Source organism: Gymnoscopelus microlampas (genome assembly GCF_963454915.1).
Source record: "Gymnoscopelus microlampas genome assembly, chromosome: 18".
NCBI lineage: Eukaryota > Metazoa > Chordata > Actinopteri > Myctophiformes > Myctophidae > Gymnoscopelus > Gymnoscopelus microlampas.
The window spans coordinates 4,034,274-4,058,998 of NC_139955.1; the positions used below are offsets into that span (position 1 = coordinate 4,034,274).

Sequence of the window (24,725 nt, forward strand, 5' to 3'; positions counted from 1 at the left end):
GTTAGGACTTGTGTGGGACTCGAACCAAAATGCTAAGGACTTGTGTGGGACTCGAAACAAAAAGCTGAGGACTTGGACTTGACTTGGGACTTGGCTGTGTTGACTTGGACTTGACTCGGGACTTGAGAGCAAAGACTTGAGACTCGACTTGGACTTGCAACATAGGGACTTTGTCCCACCTCTGGCGTATACAGCGTACCACGGTAGAACACATCACTGCATGGAGGACAAGCGAGTGCGGAACCCTTCCCCGGAGAAGAAGTAGAGCAGCGGGTCGAAGCAGGTGTTGGCCGCGGCCAGGCACATCGTCACCACCACCGTCTTCTGCATATAGGCCTGTGACAAACAGCCAAAAAGGGCTTTAGTTTTCGAGATACCCCTCCCGGAGTTAGGACCAAACACAACATTGTTCTTCCTCATCTCTATGGCCTCCCATACATGAAATGGATTGTTGTATACAAATATTTTACTGCAAAAGTGGTGAAATTGATATTTAAAGTTATACACCCCAAACTAATAGCCACCTGCCAGATGGAGGAAGAAGTGCTTTAGATGTGTTTTTTTTGTTGTTATAATTTTTACTTAATTTAAATGTAATACCACAATGTAGAAATAATCTGTTACAAGTAGCAGGCCTGTATTCAACAATTTTACTTGAGTAAAAATACAACCTTATTGGCATCAAAATATACTTGAAATACCGAAAGTAAAATTACTCATTCATGCAGAATGTCACATTTAGGTTTTTCTTTTCCTTTTTTTTTATTTTATGTGTCTACATCTTTGGAACATAGCTGATCTACAAGATCACACGTCGCAATACGAAATGTTGTGAGCTTGTAGATCGACTATTTTCGAATATGTATGAAGTATAAACAATGGCTTAAAATTTAAGGCATGGGTGTCGAGCTCATTTTGGGGTCCGGGCCACATTGGTCAAATGGTGACTTGATGTGGGCCGAAACCAGTTGCGGACGCGCATGTGCGCTCACACGCATTCAGTTATACAGCATTGTTTTTCAGTCTGTTGTCTCAGTCACTGCTACTAAATACAGCATATCACCTTTAAAAACATGTTATTATGAAGAAGAATAGCTACTTTAATTATTGACATTAAAAACCAAATGCAATTTGTAAGGAGCATTCAAACCGGGAACGCATACTGTGTATATATATATATATATATATATATATATATATATATATATATATATATATATATATATATATATATATATATATATATAATATTGACATAAAAAAGTTAGAGAACCACATATTATAGCAACATAAGTGTTTTAGAAAACTCTTAGGATTTAGAAAATGTGTAGGCTAAAGACTTGCACAAATTTCCATGATTTTTCAAAAATAGCAGATATACAAGCTCATAGTGCGGCAGCAGCACTGAGTCCCGCACTATGAGCTTGTAGATCTGCTATTTTTAGCCAAATAGCCAAATAAATCTTAAAATGACACAGATGCTTTCCCGGATTGAATGGGTTAAATACGCTCTGAGTTCAATTAACACTGAGGATTTCACTGGGCAAGCTCCTGAGAAATAAAAGAAGCAGCTTTGATACATTTATACGTTTTTAACACATAATTAATGCTTCTAACTACCTATTACCATTATTATATTTTCAAAAATATCCAAAATGGCAAATTTACATGGTGTAGCCAGCATGAAATTTCATCTAAATCACTTGCTGCTTCCAGACACCTGACATCTCTTTGCTTTAACCAACATGCCAATGTCATTTTCAAGCTGCGTTCGCTTCCCCCGTTCGCGCGTCGTACTTGTTTCCATAACACTGCACTACTATACGTGTGTGTGTGTGTGTGTGTGTGTGTGTGTGTGTGTGTGTGTGTGTGTGTGCGTGTGCGTGTGCGTGTGCGTGCGCGTGCGTGCGTGCGTGCGTGCGTGTGCGTGTGTGTGCGTGTGTGTACGTGTGAGACAGACAGACAGACAGACAGACAGAGAGAGAGAGAGAGATAATACATGTCCGTGCTAGGCTGACTCCTGTGTGAGGATCAGAGGGTATAGCTGCCATTACTACTCGACTAGTAGTTGAATAGACTGTTAACGAGCCAATCAGCCAGAACATTCCACAGCTGGGGAGAGACAATGCTTCTCTACAGCGGGCCATCAGAGGTACTCGCTGCAGCCTAGTAGCAGCGAGTGGATGCACAGCAAGGCAATGCAAACTGCGACTGAGCGACTATATGTCTGTTAGATGTAGTTACTAGTATCAATTTACTATTTTTAAAAGTATTTTGCGGGCCACCATGGACCTTTCCGCGGGCCTCAAAACGCACGCGGGCCGCCACTTTGACAAAGCCTTAAATGCTTATTGTACGTTTTGCAATAATAATCCAAATCTGAAAAGTAACTGAAGTTTTCAAGTAATTGTAGTGGAGTAAAAAGTACAATATTTGCCTCTGACTTTATAATATTGAAACATGGAAATACTCAAGTAACAAAAAAATACCTCAAAATTACTACTTAAGGACAGTACTCAGTTGTACTTGATTCTCCGCTAGTTCTACCTTCTCGGCACAGCTGGCGCCGGCCCATGCCGGGAGGCAGTTGATGTGAACGCTGCGCTGGATGTGGTAAGGCGTAAAGTTGACCAGGAAGACCAGCATGACGATGACGATCATGCGGATGGCCTTGGTGCCGTCGCTGCTCTGCCCGTGCCCCGTGACGCTGCGGGACAGCAGCGTGCGGAGGATGCCTGCGTAGCACAGCAGGATGACCAGGAACGGAAGGATGAAGCCCACCACCAGAGAGAAGTAGTTCAGAATCACCTACATACAATAAACTTGATTAGGTCGATCTTTCACCACTTAAACCCATTAAGACCGGGATCATTTTTAGATTTCGTTTGGCTATTCAAAAACAGCAGATATACAAGCTCATTGCGCGGCACCGAATGGCGTGCAATGAGCTTGTAGATCTGCTATTTTTGAAAAATCATGAACATTTGTGGTGAAATCTTGGATTATATATTTTTTTAAGCAAACATTCGTAAAATATTTAGTTCCAGGAACCCCCAGAAGCAAAGATTTGAGTTACAAATGTCTGCCAAAAAAAAACAAATATTTGCACAGCTTTTCATGATTTTTCAACAAGCACATAACTCTGTGCCGCGCTATGAGCTTGTGTATTTGCTATTTTTGAATAGCCCAACGAAATCTAAAAATGACACGCGTTCCCGGTCTTAAAGAGTTAAACCCTCTATTCTTAGTGAAACGGAACTGAGTTGCAACTGTACTAAAATATTTTGGCAAATGTTCCCCTCAGAATCATGACATATGCCAAAGTCCTAGATGGTCGAAACATTGCACCAGTAATAAAAGTGTTTGGGAGATTTAACCCAGTGTTTTTAACCTTTAGCTTGATTCCTGTCTTGATATATAGCACCTGGCCTACAGGTATTAGATGTGCACACAATCTCCTCATTGAACCCCCAAGAATCATGACATCATCTATGGGGATAACAAGCGAATAGAAACTACAAATTCTCTCTTTCTGGAAGGTTAGCATGCTGAAAGAGAAACTTTGGTCTTGCATTAATAATAGTAAAAAAAAAAAAACAACAACACAGAGTTAGTAGACAGAAATGGTGACATCTCATAATGAGTATTAAGCTGTGTTTTCACTTCAGAGCTAGAATTTTCCCAGCAAAATAATTAGCATAACTTGCTGAAATGGCAATGGGAGAGACCGTTTTCACATGCTCTCCTTGGCAGCAAATGTTCTGGTATTGCCTGATAAGTGACTGTTTTCATTTGTTTATTTTCCAACGGTATAGTATTTACACTCGCGCGAGAGGTGACTGTAAGCATGCGAGATTGTAACTTTAACAACTTTAGAAAGAACAGAGGATAAGCAGCTGTTTTCTAATTCTCTCTCTAAATCATTATCACATGGAGTTAACAGGTGGAGTTGGCAGATCTGTTTCTAGCATAATATCTCAAGACATAAACTTGTGCGAAATGCCAATTGCCAAAATATTCCTATCGACCATAGTCAGCCAGATTGTTGATATACTCGCGCTAGAAAAGGAAATTAATGTGAGAACAGCTCCCTAGTCCTTAGCTCGAGTTATACTTTGCCATACAAATTGTATTTAAATGAATGCCCTATTTCATCCTACAAGAGTGTTGTGCAAAAGTAGCGAAAATATGCAACCTACAAGATCGCAACACATCGCAGATCGGACATTTTTGCTAATATTTTTTAAAGTGAAAATGGTTAAGTGTGTCTGTGGGTTTCATTTTTGGCGATACAAATATCAATCAACCAATCAATAAATCAATCAATCAATCAATCAATCAATCAATCAATCAATCAATCAATCAATCAGTTACCAGCTTGCTGATGTGGCCGTCCTGTTCGGGCGGCTCGTAGCACTTGGTTTTGTTGTTTTTGAGGTGCACGTATTGTCCTGTCATCAGGAAGGGCGAGGAGGTGACACAGATGAACACCCAGATGCCCACGCACACCAGGCGCGCACGGCACTGCGTCACCAGATGCATGCTCTGCACAGGGAACACGATGGCCACGAAGCGTGTGACGGACATGGCGGCCATGAAGAAGATGCTGCAGTAGAGGTTGACGTAGAGGGCGTAGGAGCTACGTAGAGATACACACAAAAACATTAAGGTGCCAACTGGAACCAAAATGTGTTCTTAGTTCAGAGAGGAACCATTTTTGGTTCCAGAAAGAATCTTTCAGACCAAGGTTCTTTAACCCATTAAGACCTGAGGTCGATTCTACAAATGCTGTTGCCAGTTTTCTGAAAATCGTATGTTGCTATATCACTGGTGCACAAACTTTTTCATGTCAAGGACCCCCAAAATGATATGTATTTGGCCGCGGACCCCCATCTCAAAATATTTTGTTCCAGAGACCCCACAGAAGCAAAGATTTTAGTTAAAAATGTTCGTTTTAAAAACGATATATTCTATATATTTAAAGACGGGGTGCCGTGATTTTCAGTGATTTCCCCCCCCCACAAAACATAATCATCAGGTATTATGGTTACATAAAGAGGATTTTTTTTCTTCAAAAAAGTGTACAGAAAGTGTTAAAATTATGTTTTTATGTGGACACGCCTCCAGTTCATTAAGTATACCTGGTTCTCATCTTAGCACCTCCCACCTGAACCACTCCCTCTACATCCTCCTACAAGACCACCCACCTGTCCTAGTCCCTCCTCCTCCTCATGCCCACACCTGTTGTGTTATGATAATGAGGGGTAGGGTATATTTCTACTGCGTCATTAAAGCGCTGTTTTTCTATTGGCACGTTTGACCCCCAAGGTGTCAGCCTCCAGGAAGAAACTCAAAATAATCAGAGAAGACATAAAACACAAGTTCTATCAACCTCATAGACACATGAAAAACAGAAAAAGTGCAAAACCATGGCACCACCTCATATATATATAGTTCATAGTGCGGCACGAAGTGGCACGCTAGGAGCTTGTGTATCTGCTATTTTTGAATAGCTAAAGAAATCGAAAATGACACAGGTTTTAACGGGTTTAACAGGTTAAAGAACCATTTATATTAACTATTAGATTTGAAGGCCCTTGAATATAGTGTATATATATTATGGCCAATTAAAGTGTTAAACACTGCTGTAACACTGCTGTAGTGCCCCTTAGCCTGGCGTAGCTACTATATCCCAGAGCGCAATTTTTTTTTGCACTCGCAGATTCGTCTGGTCCCAGGCTACCTTATATGTACAATTTAGTTTTGGTGTGACTATTCTCATGGCAGACACCTGAACAGTGTTTGTGTCAATTTTGGTGCAGATTGGAGCATCAGTGCGCCTGGTGTGACCATTGTCATGGCAGACCCCTAAACAGTGTTTGGGCCAAGTATGGCGTGACCTGGAGAAACGGAGAACCTGTGGTACAGGCCCAGGCACACCCCAGGCACACCCTGGTACCCCGGCACAATGACAGTAGTACACTCACCTGAACCGACAGAGGAAGTCGCCCAGGTTCCACTGTCCCTTGTTGACGTAGTAGATGACGCGCAGTGGCAGCGTGCTGCCGCACAGCAGGTCCGACACGGCCAGGTTCAGCATGTAGATGTGGAAGGGAGAGCTCTGCCGATAGGTCCGGATCAGGACCACCAGGGCAAAGCCGTTCGCAGGCAGACCGACTATGGTGATGATGGAGTAGACCGTGGAATAGACGTAGTTACGGAAGTCGTCGATGGATTCACACGGTACGGAGCCGTTCTCTGCCATGCCTGGAATACCTGCAGAACCTGGAGATGAGGAGGAGCGAGGAGAGAACAGAGGAGGAGAGAGAGGAGACACATCATAGGTTGGGGGTCAGTAGGTACCCTTGACCAAAGCAGGGGGGGGGGGGGAGTTGCAGCCTTGTCTGTGTGGAGGTTGTCTGACATTTTAAACAAAATAATCACATAGCCAGATTGGAGGCGTACCCATTTGAGGTTTCTGCAGAGATTACAATCTCGCCGTACAAAACTGCGAACGCTGCACACACCATGAAGAGCATAATTCAAAAAAAAAAAAATGTACCTGCATATTTTCCAGTGTACAGTGTCAACTACTCAATAACAACTAAAGGGTACTAAATTATTATTATTGTCGATCTGCTACTTTTGCTATTTTTGAATTTGAATCCGGAAAAATAACAGTTTTGGACGTTTCCACCCGACAGAGACGATATTGTAGTTGCAACCTCTCTGGTTTGATTGCAGCTGGAGCAGGGCCGGACTGGGACCACAATTCAGCCCTTGCATTTTGGTCCAAACCGGCCCACCACCCCCCGGGCTGTTTTGTCAACGGGGGGGGGCGGGGGCGTTTCACAGTTTCAGCCCAGCCCTGCACATGAACTCTGCAGCCGCACTGAGGCCCCTGCTGGAAAGCATCCCAGCCCAAACATTAACGTAACTAATAATTGGGCCGCGCGACCCGGAAATGACCGTAATAATCCTAAAACGGGAGCGAAAACATTAAAATGCAAATGCCCCACCGGGCATTTGCACGGTACGCCAAATGGCCAGTCCGCCCCTGAATCCAACCAGGACATTTTTCCAACTTTTACCTTGCACCTTTATCTGATCTTTCACTGAAGAACGTGCAAGAGACCGCAGAAAGTATGTACCATGGTGGAGCAATGGTTAAGATTCAGGCCTTGCATACTGAAGGTCCTGAGTTCAAATCCCGCAAGGACATCTTTCTAACTTTTACCTGGGGCTTTTACCTTTATCTAATCTTTCAGAAAATTCCACGCAAGTCAATGTACCAGGTGAGGACCTCTGTGGTGCAAGGGTTTAGATACAGGACTTGCAACCAGAAGGTTCCCAGTTCAAATTCAACCAGCATAGTTTTCCAACTTTTACCTGACTCTTGCACCGTTATTTGATCTTTCACTAAAGAGCGTGCAAGAGACCAGAGAAAGTATGAACCATGGTGGAGCAGTGGTTAAGATACAGGCCTTACATACAGAAGGCCCTGAGCTCCAATCCTGCAGGGACATCTTTCCAATTTTTACCTGGGGCTTTTACCTTTATCTAATCTTTCACTGAAGATCACGCAAGTGCACAGCATAAGTATGAACCATTGTGGTGCAGTGGTTTAGATACAGGGCTTGCAACCAGAAGGATCCCGGTTCAAATCCAGCCAGATCTTCTTTCCAACTTTTACCTGGCGCTTTTACCTTTATCTAATCTTTCAGTGAATAGCACGCAAGTGAACATGATAAGTAAGAACCACTGTGTCAATCTCAAGCATACATGTCCACAGTAACCCTGGAACACCGCCTTCTACTGGCCCTCTACTGGCAGTGACGTCAGACTTCGGTGCTCTATATCCATTGCCATTGACAATGCATTGGTCGCTTAAAGTTAAATATACTCCAGCACTTTTGAATTTCTTTCTGTGAAAGGTTAGCTAGACAGAGTTCTTTCAGAAAGAACCCCCCACCTTCACAGAACAATCAAATACTGCCATTGTGATTTGCATATCAAAAACTCAAGGAACTAGCCATGAATGGCTGTGGCTGCATATCAGTGATATTAATAAGGGTAATAATAATAATAATAATAATAATAATAATACCAGCTAACATCCCTGCCTTGTTGACATAATTATTTTAGCCTGCTTTACATTATACAGGTTTGACTCAAGACTCTTTTGGGTCTTGAGTCTTGGGCCCTCTACTGGCCCTCTACTGGCAGTGACGTCACACTTCGGTGCTCTATATCCATTGCCATTGACAATGCATTGGGCGCTTAAAGTTAAATATCTCAAAAACTACAAAACATTTCAAAGTAAAAAGTTCAAGCATTTGTGTCCACAGTAAGATGAATTATAAAAAGTGTGAATGGAGTTTTTGGTGAAAGCGTTGTTTGAGGTGTCAAAACTTTTAGAGGAGTATTTCTAAACCTATGAAACATTTCAAAGATTTGTTTTCAGGCAAACATTGTTCACAGTAAGATGAACATTTTAAAGTTTGAATGGGGTTTCTAGGCGTAAGTATGTAGGACTAGTAGGGTCAGGGGATCTTAGTATAATCTCACATTCTATTCCAATTCACTTTTTAAACAATTATTTTACTGATTTTCCTTTCAGACCCCAAATTATATATTGCTCAATTGTTCAAATATTCACTTCCAATTTGAAGCTCAGATTATACTAAAATCCCATAGGCCTGTGAAGGTATCTTAGTATAATCTGAGATTCAATTCGAATTCACTTCTCAAGTCTATCTTACTGATTTTCGTTTCAGAACCTAAATAAAACATTGCTTGTTTCTGTCTGCTTCTGTGATGTATGTCCTGTAATGTACTTTGTGTAATGTATTGTGTATGTCCTGCCTGTATCTTGAACGGTGACGTCATGGACACAAAGCAAATTTCGGTGAAAGCTGACAATAAAGTTGTATCGTATCGTATCGTATCGTATTGCTTCATTTTTTCAATTTTCTATCCCACCAAAAAATCTGGAAAATGCTCCATTTTTCTGATATTCTCCTTAGTATTTTTGCTTCTTTTGATTTGGGACTGACACTGAGAAAAGCTCAAAATAGTTTTTTTTTTCAAATCTTTCATCCCATAATAAAAATCAAAGAATGTCTTTGCATTTTTCCAATTTTCTAGACTACCCAAAAAAATCAGGAAAATGTTTCGTTTCGGTAAAATTTATTTTACCGAAACGAAAGTTAAATCCGAAAAAATCACTAAGTGTGGAGGCCAAAATCGTCCCCCCAAAAACCTGTTAGGAGTACGTTTCAGGCAATTTAGAGTTGATTGGTAATTTTCGTTTCGGTAATTTTTTTTTTACCGAAACGAAAGTTAAATCCGAAAAAATCACTAAGTGTGGAGGCCAAAATCGTCCCCCCAAAAACCTGTTAGGAGTACGTTTCAGGCAATTTAGAGTTGATTGGTAATTTTCGTTTCGGTAAAATTTATTTTACCGAAACGAAAGTTAAATCCGAAAAAATCACTAATTGTGGAGGCCAAAATCGTCCCCCCAAAAACCTGTTAGGAGTACGTTTCAGGCAATTTAGAGTTGATTGGTAAATTTATTTTACCATAACGAAAGTTAAATCCGAAAAAATCACTAAGTGTGGAGGCCAAAATCGTCCCCCCAAAAACCTGTTAGGAGTACGTTTCAGGCAATTTAGAGTTGATTGGTAATTTTCGTTTCGGTAAAATTTATTTTACCGAAACGAAAGTTAAATGCGAAAAAATCACTAAGTGTGGAGGCCAAAATCGTCCCCCCAAAAACCTGTTAGGAGTACGTTTCAGGCAATTTAGAGTTGATTGGTAGTACTTTGTAGTGACTTTTTTTGGTCCCTAACATTCATCGAGCTCTGGACTTAGTAAATTTATTTTTTCACCATTGTGTCACTACCGAAACGAAAGTTTGTCACTACCGAAACGAAAGTTTGTCACTACCGAAACGAAAGTTAAATCCGAAAAAATCACTAATTGTGGAGGCCAAAATCGTCCCCCCAAAAACCTGTTAGGAGTACGTTTCAGACAATTTAGAGTTGATTGGTAAATTTATTTTACCATAACGAAAGTTAAATCCGAAAAAATCACTAAGTGTGCAGGCCAAAACCGTCCCCCCAAAAACCTATTAGGAGTACGTTTCAGGCAATTTAGAGTTGATTGGTAATTTTAGTTTCGGTAAAATGTATTTTACCGAAACGAAAGTTAAATCCGAAAAAATCACTAAGTGTGGAGGCCAAAATCGTCCCCCCAAAAACCTGTTAGGAGTACGTTTCAGGCAATTTAGAGTTGATTGGTAATTTTCGTTTCGGTAAAATGTATTTTACTGAAACGAAAGTTAAATGCGAAAAAATCACTAAGTGTGGAGGCCAAAATCGTCCCCCCAAAAACCTGTTAGGAGTACGTTTCAGGCAATTTAGAGTTGATTGGTAATTTTCGTTTCGGTAAAATTTATTTTACCGAAACGAAAGTTAAATCCGAAAAAATCACGAGGCCAAAATCGTCCCCCCAAAAACCTGTTAGGAGTACGTTTCAGGCAATTTAGAGTTGATTGGTAGTACTTTGTAGTGACTTTTTTTGGTCCCTAACATTCATCGAGCTCTGGACTTAGTAAATTTATTTTTTCACCATTGTGTCAATACCGAAACGAAAGTTTGTCACTACCGAAACGAAAATTAAATCCAAAAAAATCACTAATTGTGGAGGCCAAAATCGTCCCCCCAAAAACCTGTTAGGAGTACGTTTCAGGCAATTTAGAGTTGATTGGTAATTTTCGTTTCGGTAAAATTTATTTTACCGAAACGAAAGTTAAATCCGAAAAAATCACTAATTGTGGAGGCCAAAATCGTCCCCCCAAAAACCTGTTAGGAGTACGTTTCAGGCAATTTAGAGTTGATTGGTAAATTTATTTTACCATAACGAAAGTTAAATCCGAAAAAATCACTAAGTGTGGAGGCCAAAACCGTCCCCCAAAAAACCTATTAGGAGTACGTTTCAGGCAATTTAGAGTTGATTGGTAATTTTAGTTTCGGTAAAATGTATTTTACCGAAACGAAAGTTAAATCCGAAAAAATCACTAAGTGTGGAGGCCAAAATCGTCCCCCCAAAAACCTGTTAGGAGTACGTTTCAGGCAATTTAGAGTTGATTGGTAATTTTCGTTTCGGTAAAATGTAAGGTTGTCCGATATTGGCTTTTTTACCGATAACCGATATACCGATATTGTCCAACTTTTAATTACCGATACCGATATCAACCGATACCGATATATGCGGGGATTATTGTGATTAGGGTAAGCTCAAATTTCATATCACACACACCATATACAGTAAGAACTCCTGTAACTTATTTATAAAGCCAAAAAAAAAAAAAAAAAAAAAAGTTTTTTTTTTTCAAAAACCGATACCGATATTTTCCCGATATCAATTTTTATGCTAATATCGGCCGATAATATCGGGAGGCCGATAATATCGGACATCCCTAGTAAAATGTATTTTACCGAAACGAAAGTTAAATGCGAAAAAATCACTAAGTGTGGAGGCCAAAATCGTCCCCCCAAAAACCTGTTAGGAGTACGTTTCAGGCAATTTAGAGTTGATTGGTAATTTTCGTTTCGGTAAAATGTATTTTACCGAAACGAAAGTTAAATCCGAAAAAATCACTAAGTGTGGAGGCCAAAATCGTCCCCCCAAAAACCTGTTAGGAGTACGTTTCAGGCAATTTAGAGTTGATTGGTAATTTTCGTTTCGGTAAAATGTATTTTACCGAAACGAAAGTTAAATCCGAAAAAATCACTAAGTGTGGAGGCCAAAATCGTCCCCCCAAAAACCTGTTAGGAGTACGTTTCAGGCAATTTAGAGTTGATTGGTAGTACTTTGTAGTGACTTTTTTTGGTCCCTAACATTCATCGAGCTCTGGACTTAATAAATTTATTTTTTCACCATTGTGTCACTACCGAAACGAAAGTTTTTCACTACCGAAACGAAAGTTTGTCACTACCGAAACGAAAGTTAAATCCGAAAAAATCACTAATTGTGGAGGCCAAAATCGTCCCCCCAAAAACCTGTTAGGAGTACGTTTCAGGCAATTTAGAGTTGATTGGTAAATTTATTTTACCATAACGAAAGTTAAATCCGAAAAAATCACTAAGTGTGGAGGCCAAAACCGCCCCCCCAAAAACCTATTAGGAGTACGTTTCAGGCAATTTAGAGTTGATTGGTAATTTTAGTTTCGGTAAAATGTATTTTACCGAAACGAAAGTTAAATCCGAAAAAATCACTAAGTGTGGAGGCCAAAATCGTCCCCCCAAAAACCTGTTAGGAGTACGTTTCAGGCAATTTAGAGTTGATTGGTAATTTTCGTTTCGGTAAAATGTAGGGTTGTCCAATATTGGCTTTTTTACCGATAACCGATATACCGATATTGTCCAACTCTTAATTACCGATACCGATATCAACCGATACCGATATATGCGGGGATTATTGTGATTAGGGTAAGCTCAAATTTCATGTCACACACACCATATACAGTAAGAACTCCTGTAACTTATTTATAAAGCCAAAAAAAAAAAAAAAAAAAAAATCATTTATTTATTTTCCCGATATCAATTTTTATGCTAATATCGGCCGATAATATCGGGAGGCCGATAATATCGGGAGGACGATAATATCGGACATCCCTAGTAAAATGTATTTTAGCGAAACGAAAGTTAAATGCGAAAAAATCACTAAGTGTGGAGGCCAAAATCGTCCCCCCAAAAACCTGTTAGGAGTACGTTTCAGGCAATTTAGAGTTGATTGGTAGTACTTTGTAGTGACTTATTTTGGTCCCTAACATTCATCGAGCTCTGGACTTAGTAAATTTATTTTTTCACCATTGTGTCAATACCGAAACGAAAGTTTGTCACTACCGAAACGAAAGTTAAATCAGAAAAAATCACTAATTGTGGAGGCCAAAATCGTCCCCCCAAAAACCTGTTAGGAGTACGTTTCAGGCAATTTAGAGTTGATTGGTAATTTTCGTTTCGGTAAAATTTATTTTACCGAAACGAAAGTTAAATCCGAAAAAATCACTTAGTGTGGAGGCCAAAATCGTCCCCCCAAAAACCTGTTAGGAGTACGTTTCAGGCAATTTAGAGTTGATTGGTAATTTTCGTTTCGGTAAAATGTATTTTACCGAAAAGAAAGTTAAATGATTTTTAAAGTGATTTTTTCGGATTTAATTTTCGTTTCGGTAGTGACAAACTTTCGTTTCGGTAGTGACACAATGGTGAAAAAATAAATGTATTTGTCTTCTTTGTTGCTCAAGTCAAAGCACCAGGAAGGCTGTATTTCTTGGCCAACAGTTAGCTCAATGGGTTGAGACGCATTGTTCATGATCCAGAGGCCATGAGTTCAAATCCCACTGGTGTCTTTACTGTGATGCTTCCCTTTGCAGACCAACTTCTAGAAAAACAAGTTAAAACCATCAGGAAACCTGTAACACTCAGCCATCAGCTTAGCTCAACTGGTAGAGCGTCTGTCCAATAACATGACTTGACTTGAGTGGGTTCGATTCCCACTCGAGTCAAGTGTCCCCGGTAACTTGGGGCAACGGATAAATTGACTGATATCCTTAGTGATGCTTCCCTTTGCAGACTAACGTCTAGAAAAACAAGTTAAAACCACCAGGAAACCTGTAACTCTCAGCCAACAGCATAGCTCAACTGGTAGAGCGTCTGTCCAATAACATGACTTGACTTGACTTGAGTGGGTTCGATTCCCACTCGAGTCAAGTGTCCCCGGTAACTTGGGGCAACGGATAAATTGACTGATATCCTTAGTGATGCTTCCCTTTGCAGACTAACTTCTAGAAAAACAAGTTAAAACCACCAGGAAACCTGTAACTGTCAGCCAACAGCATAGCTCAACTGGTAGAGCGTCTGTCCAATAACATGACTTGACTTGAGTGGGTTCGATTCCCACTCGAGTCAAGTGTCCCCGGTAACTTGGGGCAACGGATAAATTGACTGATATCCTTAGTGATGCTTCCCTTTCCAGACTAACTTCTAGAAAAACAAGTTAAAACCACCAGGAAACCTGTAACTGTCAGCCAACAGCATAGCTCAACTGGTAGAGCGTCTGTCCAATAACATGACTTGACTTGACTTGAGTGGGTTCGATTCCCACTCGAGTCAAGTGTCCCCGGTAACTTGGGGCAATGGATAAATTGACTGATATCCTTAGTGATGCTTCCCTTTGCAGACTAACTTCTAGAAAAACAAGTTAAAACCACCAGGAAACCTGTAACTCTCAGCCAACAGCATAGCTCAACTGGTAGAGCGTCTGTCCAATAACATGACTTGACTTGACTTGAGTGGGTTCGATTCCCACTCGAGTCAAGTGTCCCCGGTAACTTGGGGCAACGGATAAATTGACTGATATCTGTAGAATAACTTGTAGGAGTGTGCTGGTTCAAATCCAGTGCAACACAGGACCGAGCGGTCCTGGGTTCGATTCCCACTAACGTCAAGTCGCCGGTAAATTGGGGCAGCGCATAAATTGACTGATATCCGTAGAATAACTTGTAGGAGTGTCCTGGTTCAAATCCAGTCACCACCTTAGTAACTGAAACCAAATCTGGCCAATTCGGTCTCAGTTACTGAGATAGATAGAGGGTGTGTAGAGTAGTGGGCAGAGTAGAGTAGGGGTAGAGAAAAGAGGGAATATAGTCGGGGAGTAGTGGGAGGACTAGGACTAGGGGGAGGAGTAGGAATAGGGCACAGAGTAGGGGGAGATGTAGTGGGAGATGTAGGAGTAGGGCCCAGAGTAGGGGGAGGAGTAGGGCCCAGAGTAGGACGAGGAGTAGGACGAGGAGTAGGGCCCGAAGTAGGACGAGGAGTAGGGCCCGGAGTAGGACGAGGAGTAGGGCCCGGAGTAGGACGAGGAGTAGGGCCCGGAGTAGGACGAGGAGTAGGGCCAGATTCGGTTTCAGTTACTAAGTTGGTGACTGGATTTGAACCAGGACACTCCTACAAGTTATTCTACGGATATCAGTCAATTTATGCGCTGCCCCAATTTACCGGGGACTTGACGTTAGTGGGAATCGAACCCAGGACCGCTCGGTCCTGTGTTGAACTGGATTTGAACCAGCACACTCCTACAAGTTATTCTACGGATATCAGTCAATTTATCCGTTGCCCCAAGTTACCGGGGACACTTGACTCGAGTGGGAATCGAACCCACTCAAGTCAAGTCAAGTCATGTTATTGGACAGACGCTCTACCAGTTGAGCTATGCTGTTGGTTGAGTGTTACAGGTTTCCTGGTGGTTTTAACTTGTTTTTCTAGAAGTTAGTCTGCAAAGGGAAGCATCACTAAGGATATCAGTCAATTTTTTCCGTTGCCCCAAGTTACCGGGGACACTTGACTCGAGTGGGAATCGAACCCACTCAAGTCATGTTATTGGACAGACGCTCTACCAGTTGAGCTAAGCTGTTGGCTGAGAGTTACAGGTTTCCTGGTGGTTTTAACTTGTTTTTCTAGAAGTTAGTCTGCAAAGGGAAGCATCACTAAGGATATCAGTCAATTTATCCGTTGCCCCAAGTTACCGGGGACAATTGACTCGAGTGGGAATCGAACCCACTCAAGTCAAGTCAAGTCATGTTATTGGACAGACGCTCTACCAGTTGAGCTAAGCTGTTGGCTGAGAGTTACAGGTTTCCTGGTGGTTTTAACTTGTTTTTCTAGAAGTTAGTCTGCAAAGGGAAGCATCACTAAGGATATCAGTCAATTTATCCGTTGCCCCAAGTTACCGGAGACACCTGACTCGAGTGGGAATCGAACCCACTCAAGTCAAGTCATGTTATTGGACAGACGCTCTACCAGTTGAGCTAAGCTGTTGGCTGAGAGTTACAGGTTTCCTGGTGGTTTTAACTTGTTTTTCTAGAAGTTAGTCTGCAAAGGGAAGCATCACAGTAATGACACCAGTGGGATTTGAACTCATGGCCTCTGGATCATGAATACTGCGTCTCAACCCATTGAGCTAACTGTTGGCCAAGAAATACAGCCTTCCTGGTGGCTTGACTTGAGCAACAAACAAGACAAATACATTTATTTTTTCACCATTGTGTCACTACCGAAACGAAAGTTTGTCACTACCGAAACGAAAATTAAATCCGAAAAAATCACTAAGTGTGGAGGCCAAAATCATCCCCCCAAAAACCTGTTAGGAGTACGTTTCAGGCAATTTAGAGTTGATTGGTAATTTTCGTTTCGGTAAAATTTTACCGAAACGAAAAAAGATTAGATAAAGGTAAAAGCCCCAGGTAAAAGTTAGAAAGATGTCCTTGCGAGATTTGAACTCAGGACCTTCAGTATGCAAGGCCTGAATCTTAACCACTGCTCCACCATGGTACATACTTTCTCTGGTCTCTTGCACGCTCTTCAGTGAAAGATCAGATAAAGGTGCAAGAGTCAGGTAAAAGTTGGAAAACTGTCCTGGTTGGATCTGAACCGGTAACCTTCTGGTTGCAAGTGCTGTATCTAAACCAATGCACCACAGAGGTTCTCACTTGTTCTGTTAACTTAGCCTGCCAAATTTTTGTACTTTTTTCCCTTTAAAAACAGCACCGAAGTCCTGACGTCACTGCCAGTAGAGGGCGCATTACGCAGGTTCATGGCTTTACTTATTGTGTTGATATCCTCATTGGGGAATCTTAGATCGCTTCATATAAGAACTGTGTTCCAAAAATAAACACACCACCCTGGCGTTTTTGTCAGGGGGGTGGCTCTGCATCGTTTATGGCAATGGATATAGAACCCTGGAACAGCGCCCTCTACTGGCCCTTTACTGGCAGTGACATCAGACTTCGGTGCTCTATATCCATTGCCATTGACAATGCATTGGGCGCTTAAAGTTAAATATCTCAAAAACTACAAAACATTTTAAAGTAAAAGGTTCAAGCATTTGTGTCCACAGTAAGATGAATTATAAAAAGTGTGAATGGAGTTTCTAGGTGAAAGCGTTGTTTGAGGTGCCAAAACTTTTAGAGGAGTACATTTCTAAACCTATGAAACATTTCAAAGATTTGTTTTTAGGCACCTCAAACAACGCTTTCACCTAGAAACTCCATTCACACTTTTTATAATTCATCTTACTGTGGACACAACTACTACTACTTCCGGGTCTGAAATCACTGTCCCCACAGCAGCCGCGTTCATGGGAAATGTAGTCTTTGGGTTGTTTGACTCATTTCTAGTGTTTATATTGTGTTACTCTTTGGGTAAATGTGTACATTTACACCTTCAGTCGATGCATCATATCTATATGAGTAAAAACGCCAGGGTGGTGTGTTTATTTTTGGAATACAGTTCTTATATGAAGCGATCTAAGATTCCCCAATGAGGATATCAATACTAAAAGTAAAGCCATGAACCTGCGGAATGCGCCCTCTACTGTCAGTGACGTCAGGACTTCGGTGCTCAATTTAAAGGGAAAAAAGTACAAACTTTGGCAGGCTAAGTTAACAGAACAAGTGAGAACCTCTGTGGTGCATTGGTTTAGATACAGCACTTGCAACCAGAAGGTTACTGGTTCAAATCCAAGTGGAGTCATGTGTTGCTTGTCCTTCCCTCTCTCTACACCCCTTTATCTAAACACAGCAATACTTGGAATACCAGGAAATGCCTGCTGAAGTGGAAGTCAATGTGAAATGCTGTTGCTCCATGCATGTAAAACCACAATCTTATTTACACTGACATTGGTTTTGAGATGCACTTTTATATTTCATAGGTGAAGCATTTATAAAAATTGCTATTTCCATTTGACCCAAGGAGACTATCATCACAGTAGACAACATGCCCAGAGAGAGAGAGAGAGAGAGAGAGAGAGAGAGAGAGAGAGAGAGAGAGAGAGAGAGAGAGAGAGAGAGAGAGAGAGAGAGAGAGAGAGAGAGAGAGAGAGAGAGCGAGCGAGCGAGCGAGAGAGAGCGAGAGAGAGACAGTGCGTTTTAACAGCGGGCAACTCTCGGGCGATCGCGGGCGACATCGTCCAAAAGATAAAGAAAGTCTATGAGAGCCGGCAACTACTGGCGATCGGGCGAAGTGGGCGGGGGGGGCGATGAAAGATGGATTTTCTTTATCTTTTGGACGATGTCGCCCGGCGATCGCCCGAGAGTCGCCCGCTGTTAAAACGTACTGAGAGAGAGAGAGAGAGAGAGAGAGAGAGAGAGAGAGAGAGAGAGAGAGAGAAAATGAGACAAAGAAGGTAAGGTATAACACATGAGTGCATGCACGAGAGCGCACGCACGCACGCACGCACGCACGCACGCACGCACGCACGCACGCACGCGCACACACACACACACACACACACACACACACACTTGCAAGACAAAAAAACACATGATGTCTTTGGCCTACCGTTCCATTCCCGTTTGAGAGACACACACTTTGTTACGTACTTCTGTAATTCCATTCTCTCTCTCCCTCCCTCTCTATTCTCGCTCTTATCCATTTCATCTGGACCCAGAGCTCTTGAATGTGATTGGACAAGCTGAGTAAAGATCTCAAGATTCAGCAGTACCTAGGTACAAGCAGTAAAATGTCATTGGGGCTATGGCCAATCACAGCATGTGTTATTAGTGTGGTTGCCCGAATAGGGCAACCAGACTACCCTGCCAAGCCAAAAAGCAGTAAATACGTTTTTGGACACACCGACTTATTTGGGCATCCCAAAGGTAAAATTAGCCTTTGTGATGTTGGGGGATAAACAATTACCTCAAGAACAGATGTACAATTGTACCCATTTTTCAGTGATTTTTGTTTTCGTAGTTACTGTACTGCACTCTGCCTTGGCAGGGCAGACTAGTACTCTACTTTCTTTATTTCGTTCTTATAGATAAACTTTATTTTTACGTACTACTCCCACAGTTTTTTCCCCCCAATTTTGTGCCATATGTCAAAATGACCGGCTTCATCGGGAATCCTGTGCTTGTACTTTGCTAAGACATTGGTTACATAGTTGAATTGATATTGATTTATTAGTGCATTAAATGTCCCCATCCACTTTAATGGGAAAATTAAAAAACTCAAATTCAAGTATTTTTTTCTCAGAAACCGTAAGGGCTAGAGTTACAAGACTTGGAGGGGAGGTTCATAATTTAGTATGAAATTATAAAAAAAAAAATATATCATTCGGCCACATGGTGGCGCTATAAAAGCCCACTTTACGTTTTGGCCTATACCACTGAAACGTAGGTCGTAGAATAAAAATCACACCCTGTGTGAAGGAAGCGGTGCCTTTGATGAGTTTATTTAATTGGGCTATATATGAACTAGAGAAACAATGTTAAAGAGGTGGTGCCATGGTTTTGCACTTTTTCTGTTTTTCATGTGTCTATGAGGTTGATAGAACTTCATTAAGGCCCCCGCTGGTGGTTTTATGGTGTTTCATGTCTTCTCTGACTATTTGGAGTTTTTTTCCTGGAGGCTGAAACCTTGAGAGTCAAACGTGCCAATCCAAAAACAGGGGCATAGTGACATCACAGAGCCCCCAAAAAACATACCCTCCCCCTCATTATCATAACACAACAGGTGTGGGCATGAGGAGGAGGAGGGACTAGGACAGGTGGGTGGTGCTAAGGTGGTGGAGGAGGTGCTAAGGTGAGAACCAGGCATACTTAATGAATTGGAGGCGTGTCCACATACTAACATTTTTTTTAACAATTTCTGTACACTTTTTTTTTGGAAAAAAATCCTTACATAATAATAATACCTTATGATCAGGTTTTAGGGTTGAAAAATATCATGGCACTCCATCTTTAAATCCCTGTAAATTCATTTCAAGGCTACTGAACAGCGCCACTGGAGGGGCGGGGCTTAAGTAAGACAGCTCGTCCCTATTGGTGGTCTAAGTCCACAAACCAAATTTGGACTTGGTGGCATGCTGCAAACTGGAGTTATGGCTGTTTATAGCCCAGCCAATAAGAATACAGAGGGGTCGGGGCTTCAGCAATTAAAGCTTGTCCCTATTGGTGGTCTAAGTCCAGATGCCAAATTTGTATTTGGTAGCATGCTGCAAACTGGAAGAATGGCTGTTTAAAGCCAAGCCAACGGGCAGACAGAGGGGGCGGGGCTTTAAGTAATTACAGTTCGTCCCTATTGGTGGTTTTATTCCATGTACAAAATGTGTACTCCATAGCATGCTGCAAACTGGAGTTATGGCTGTTTAAAGTTGCCGTGCTGAAACGGACACACCGTGCTCAAACGGACACACACACGCGGTCAAACGGACACACACACGCGGTCAAATGTAGAGCGGCTGGCACCGCTAAAAATCTTTTTCCCCCTAGATTCCTTGGGTCATGACGCAACTCCCTATATAGGACACGCCTATCTGGGCCACGTCTGGATAGATTTTCCGCCATTTAGAATTTTCTTCAAAACACACTTTTAGCTCCTTTTCCCACATATTTTGTCCAAATCTCACAAAAATCGGTACACATGATCTCTGGACCCATGCGATAAACACCTCCAAGCAGAATTTTGATAGTCCTCACGGTTCGTCCATAATTGGCTTCCAAAGTTAGTGGAAGGGGCCCGTTTTACCAAAAATGCCAAAAATCACGAACGAAACGTCAGGTCAATCCCAAATTTGAATCACATGTCGAGGGTTTACTCAACAAATACCCAAAAGCATTTCCACCTTGATCCATAGGGGGCGCCAAAAATGCGCGAAATGTAACCGCTTGATGCAAAAACATGATTTTTGGGGGATCAGTTCTCTCAAAATGAAATACAAGTGATCTTGTACAAAGCCCCCCAACACTATAACTATATTGGTCGGATCGGCAGTGCGACGTACTGTAGTACTAGTTTGAATAAAATTGAAAGGTTTGAGCGTATCGGCTCAAACCTTTAGTTTGAATAAAACTGACGTGCGAGGAGGGACGCCAAAGACAGCACATCCCTCAAGAGTCCTTCTGTTTCACTGATCCCAAATAATGCTAACATGGTCTAGTCTGGGATAAGGTATGAAATACACCGTTCCAGAATTTCACAAGATTTGGACACAGCCAGAACATTATGTATTAGTGAAGTGTATTTGTCTCAATTAGAGCTAAGCTCCGATTCTAGATCATTTTAATCTAGTAATATAAGCTCTAACAACTTTAAATTGAAGTAAGGAATGGCGAGCACAGATGGGAGAGGAATGAACTTGTTTGAGGATGTTATCCCACACACAGCCAGATAGGGGCTGATCCAAGTCCTGCTTCCATTATATTTTGATCTTTGTTAGTGGAGTGTTTGTCAACTATGAGATAAGATTTCATTGCTGTTGGGCAGAAACATTTTATGTTGTGCATGCTTGTACCTCTACAAGCTTGTAGATCTGCTATTTTGTTTTCATTTTTTTATGTTAAAGGTAGGGTAAGTGATTTTCTTTGGTTAAAATAAGTGTTAAATAGCTCTATATTCTGATAGTACTCATTGCTATAGAGTGTTTGTTTGGTAAAAGGAGTCTCCTTGTCTCTCCAGCTCTTTATAAAACAGAAAATGCATTTTCGTTTCAGTTTCAGTTTCATTTCCAATTTTATCCAATCAGGATAGAGAACTCAATCAGGATATAGATTAAACAAGTGGAATTGGAAGTGATGACACTAAGAAATGAGCAGACAAAATTGGAACTGGAACACTATAAAAATGAAGCTTAAAAATGGGTACTTTCTCCTGATTGGCTGAGATTTTGACACCTACCGAAAAATGTATTTTATGTTTATTAAAGAGCTGGAGAGACATGGAGACTCCTGTTACTGAACAAACACTCTATAGCAATGATTACTATCAGAATATAGTGCTTTAACCTTTTAACAAAATACTTTTTGTTTTAACCAAAAGATATCACTTACCCTACCTTTAAGTCTGCCTGTGGGCTTATACTTATACTGTATTGAACCAGTGAAAATTATTAACCAGCTTGTGACTAAATAATAACTACATTGGATCCATAAATGGAACTGGTTCTTTATTCCATTTCCTTTCACAACCGTTTTTTACAAGAGGAACTTATAAATGGGGGCTGTGATTAGGTGTTTGTGGGTAGATGAGATTGTTAATAGTATGTAGCCTGAAGAAGTGAGATGGTGGTGAGATAAACTTCTCAGACAGTATTTTAAACAAGGCAAGGCTGCCATCTATAAAATTGTTTAAAAAGGCAATTTGAATGAAAAAATGATTTTGACCCCCGTACATATGCACACACACATTCGTAAAACAAATAGCGAATGCATTGCAACGTGACACATTGTGACGTTTGAAACATTTTGAAACTATTATATTTTTAACAATATAAAGCTATGCCCAAAATAGTGATGCCAGGTTGAAAGTGGTTAAAGTTTTTCTACAATGTTATCACTGTGCTTCACAATGATAACATTAATAATGTAGGATAAGATTATAGATTCTGCATGAAAATTTGGACTGATATCACATTGAGAACATACAGGCAGACAGTGGATGAAAGCAAGTTATGATTTTGTGCAACATGTTTAAATTAGAGGTGCCTATAATAAGCTGAAGAACCACCATTTTTTTGTGTGTAATTGTCATCTAACTGATTTACCTGAGAAGAGTGGGTGCCAATTAAGTCTGCAACTATTGATTTTTTAAATCAACGAATCAATGCAAAAAATGCGAATGTTTTTTTTTTATCAACTGAATCCGTTTGTCTGATTAACCACTTAAGCCCTAGTTTAAAAATGTCATGCAAAAATAGAAAGCTCACAATGCATCGCAACATGACGCGTTGTGGGCTTGTAGATCTGCACTATATTTTTATTATTTTAGAAAGATTTTGACAGCATAAATTGTGAGTTCTGTGTTTCCAGAAATCAGGGTTAGTACCACGTCCTGAGAAGGGCCGAAATTAGGTTCTGATAATTTTATCTGAAACCAAGCCCTAGTGTAACCCAGAAACCTATTTGATGACACGGTTCACTGAAAACAGGAAACCGTGTGGTTTCCATCAGATAGAAAGTATGACCATCAGATAGAAAGATTCTTAATTTCCTGTTTCAGAATTCTACATCCTGTGCGAGCCATTCTTTGTGGTGTTTAGCTGCACCGCCAAATTGACAGGTCTTTAACTCAGTATACAAATGGAACCAAATGGACCCTTACAAATGGACCATACCATATTTATCTCTGGAACCCCCAATCAACACTGTCAAATCCTCAGTGTTTACTTAACTCTGAGTGTGTGCAAATGGAACCTAATAGACGGGTTTCCGAGCGACGTCATCACAGAGCAGAATGCGCAATCTGCGCATGCCTGGGGGTGGAAGGCGCGTTCGAAAATACAGCCCTGAGCGGCAGTGAGCGCACTGGCCAATACAAACTAATAGGCGAGTGTGCTCCGGTGCGTAATTTCCAAACGCACCCATAGGCTTCCCCCCGCAGCTGCGCGGTCATATTCCTCTCAATGTTTACTAACAGGAAACCTGTCTATAGACCAGTAAAATCATGCAAACGCAGTAAAATAGATGGATTAATAGATGGATCATGACATAAGGATTATGTCATGATCCATCTGGTTTTAACCACATTAACCCTGGCGTACATATTTTGGCCAAATTGTATTTTATATTTTCCCATACATTTCAAAATTTCAAAAGGTATTCAAAAATAGCGACAATAGCAGATAGATCTGATTTTGTATAGGGCATAAGTGGTTACTCCATATTAGTGTAGATCTTCTAAATGCATGACTACATTTTTATTGCTAGTGAATGTTTATTTTAATTTATTTTTTTCTGTTTATAATTTCCTTGCTATTCTTTTAGAACATCATGTGCTCAGCTAGCTACAAATAAAGTATTTGTGGTTGGTTCATTGGCTTTACAAAACCAAGCAGGAAGGGCACACACCAACATTGCAGAGATGCTGACCACGGTGCAGAGGCATGAAAATGAAAGATGTCAAGAACCTCTTCTTTCATTTTCATGGTTCCATGAAAGAAAGAAAAAAGAAAAAAAGAATGCAACAAGTTTCTTACCATTCATGTGCAGCATCATGATGTTGCTCTGTGTGAGTCAGGAAAGGAAAGACAGGGCAGGCAGGATGCTTTTCAAAGAGGGTGGATCCGCTGCGAGTGTGTGTGTGTGTGTGTGTGTGTGTGTGTGTGTGTGTGTGTGTGTGTGTGTGTGTGTGTGCGTGTGCGTGTGTGTGTGTGCGTGTGCGTGTGCGTGTGTGTGTGTGTGTGTGTGCGTGTGTGTTTACAGTATTTATGTAAGCGTCTATTTATAGACCGTCTATATTATAGCCGTTGAGATGACGTCTATGATATAGACGTCTATATATAGACGCTTAAAAAACAGCTAATCAACGCCTAGGCTAAGCCTAGACATCTAAAAAACTTTCACTATAAGACCAATTATAACCCCGTTTTAGACGGAGATATAATAGCCGAATATGGCTCACTGGGATTATGTGATTATATGTTCTTGTTTTAAATGCCTCTCTCTGCCTTGCTGTGCACAAGACACAAGGCAGTACCAAAAGTCCCCTGGCCCCCCTATTACGGCGTCACTGGCCCGACAACCAGCCTCCGTTTCACAAGAAAACGTCACAATAAAGCAACTGCAACACAATAATGACAAACGTTTATCAAATAGATCATCTCAATCACATGAACTCTAGCATACCTATGGGGAAAACATTCGGTACAATAAGTTATAGAGTGAAAGC

At 41.1% G+C, this 24,725-nt stretch overlaps 1 protein-coding gene across 1 annotated transcript; it reads right to left on the minus strand.

The window, feature by feature from the left end:
• Window positions 1-213: 213 nt before the first annotated feature.
• On the minus strand, window positions 214-24,150 carry LOC311065641 (cysteinyl leukotriene receptor 1-like; the record flags this gene model as incomplete). The annotated part of the gene is made up of 5 exons (XM_084086085.1): window positions 24,034-24,150; window positions 5,988-6,285; window positions 4,375-4,639; window positions 2,548-2,808; window positions 214-336 (listed from the first exon to the last, which is right to left on the minus strand). The coding sequence occupies exons 1-5, from the start codon at window positions 24,050-24,052 to the stop codon at window positions 214-216; spliced, it is 966 nt and encodes a 321-aa protein (XP_083942211.1). The 5' UTR covers window positions 24,053-24,150.
• Between the last annotated feature and the right edge of the window lie 575 nt (window positions 24,151-24,725).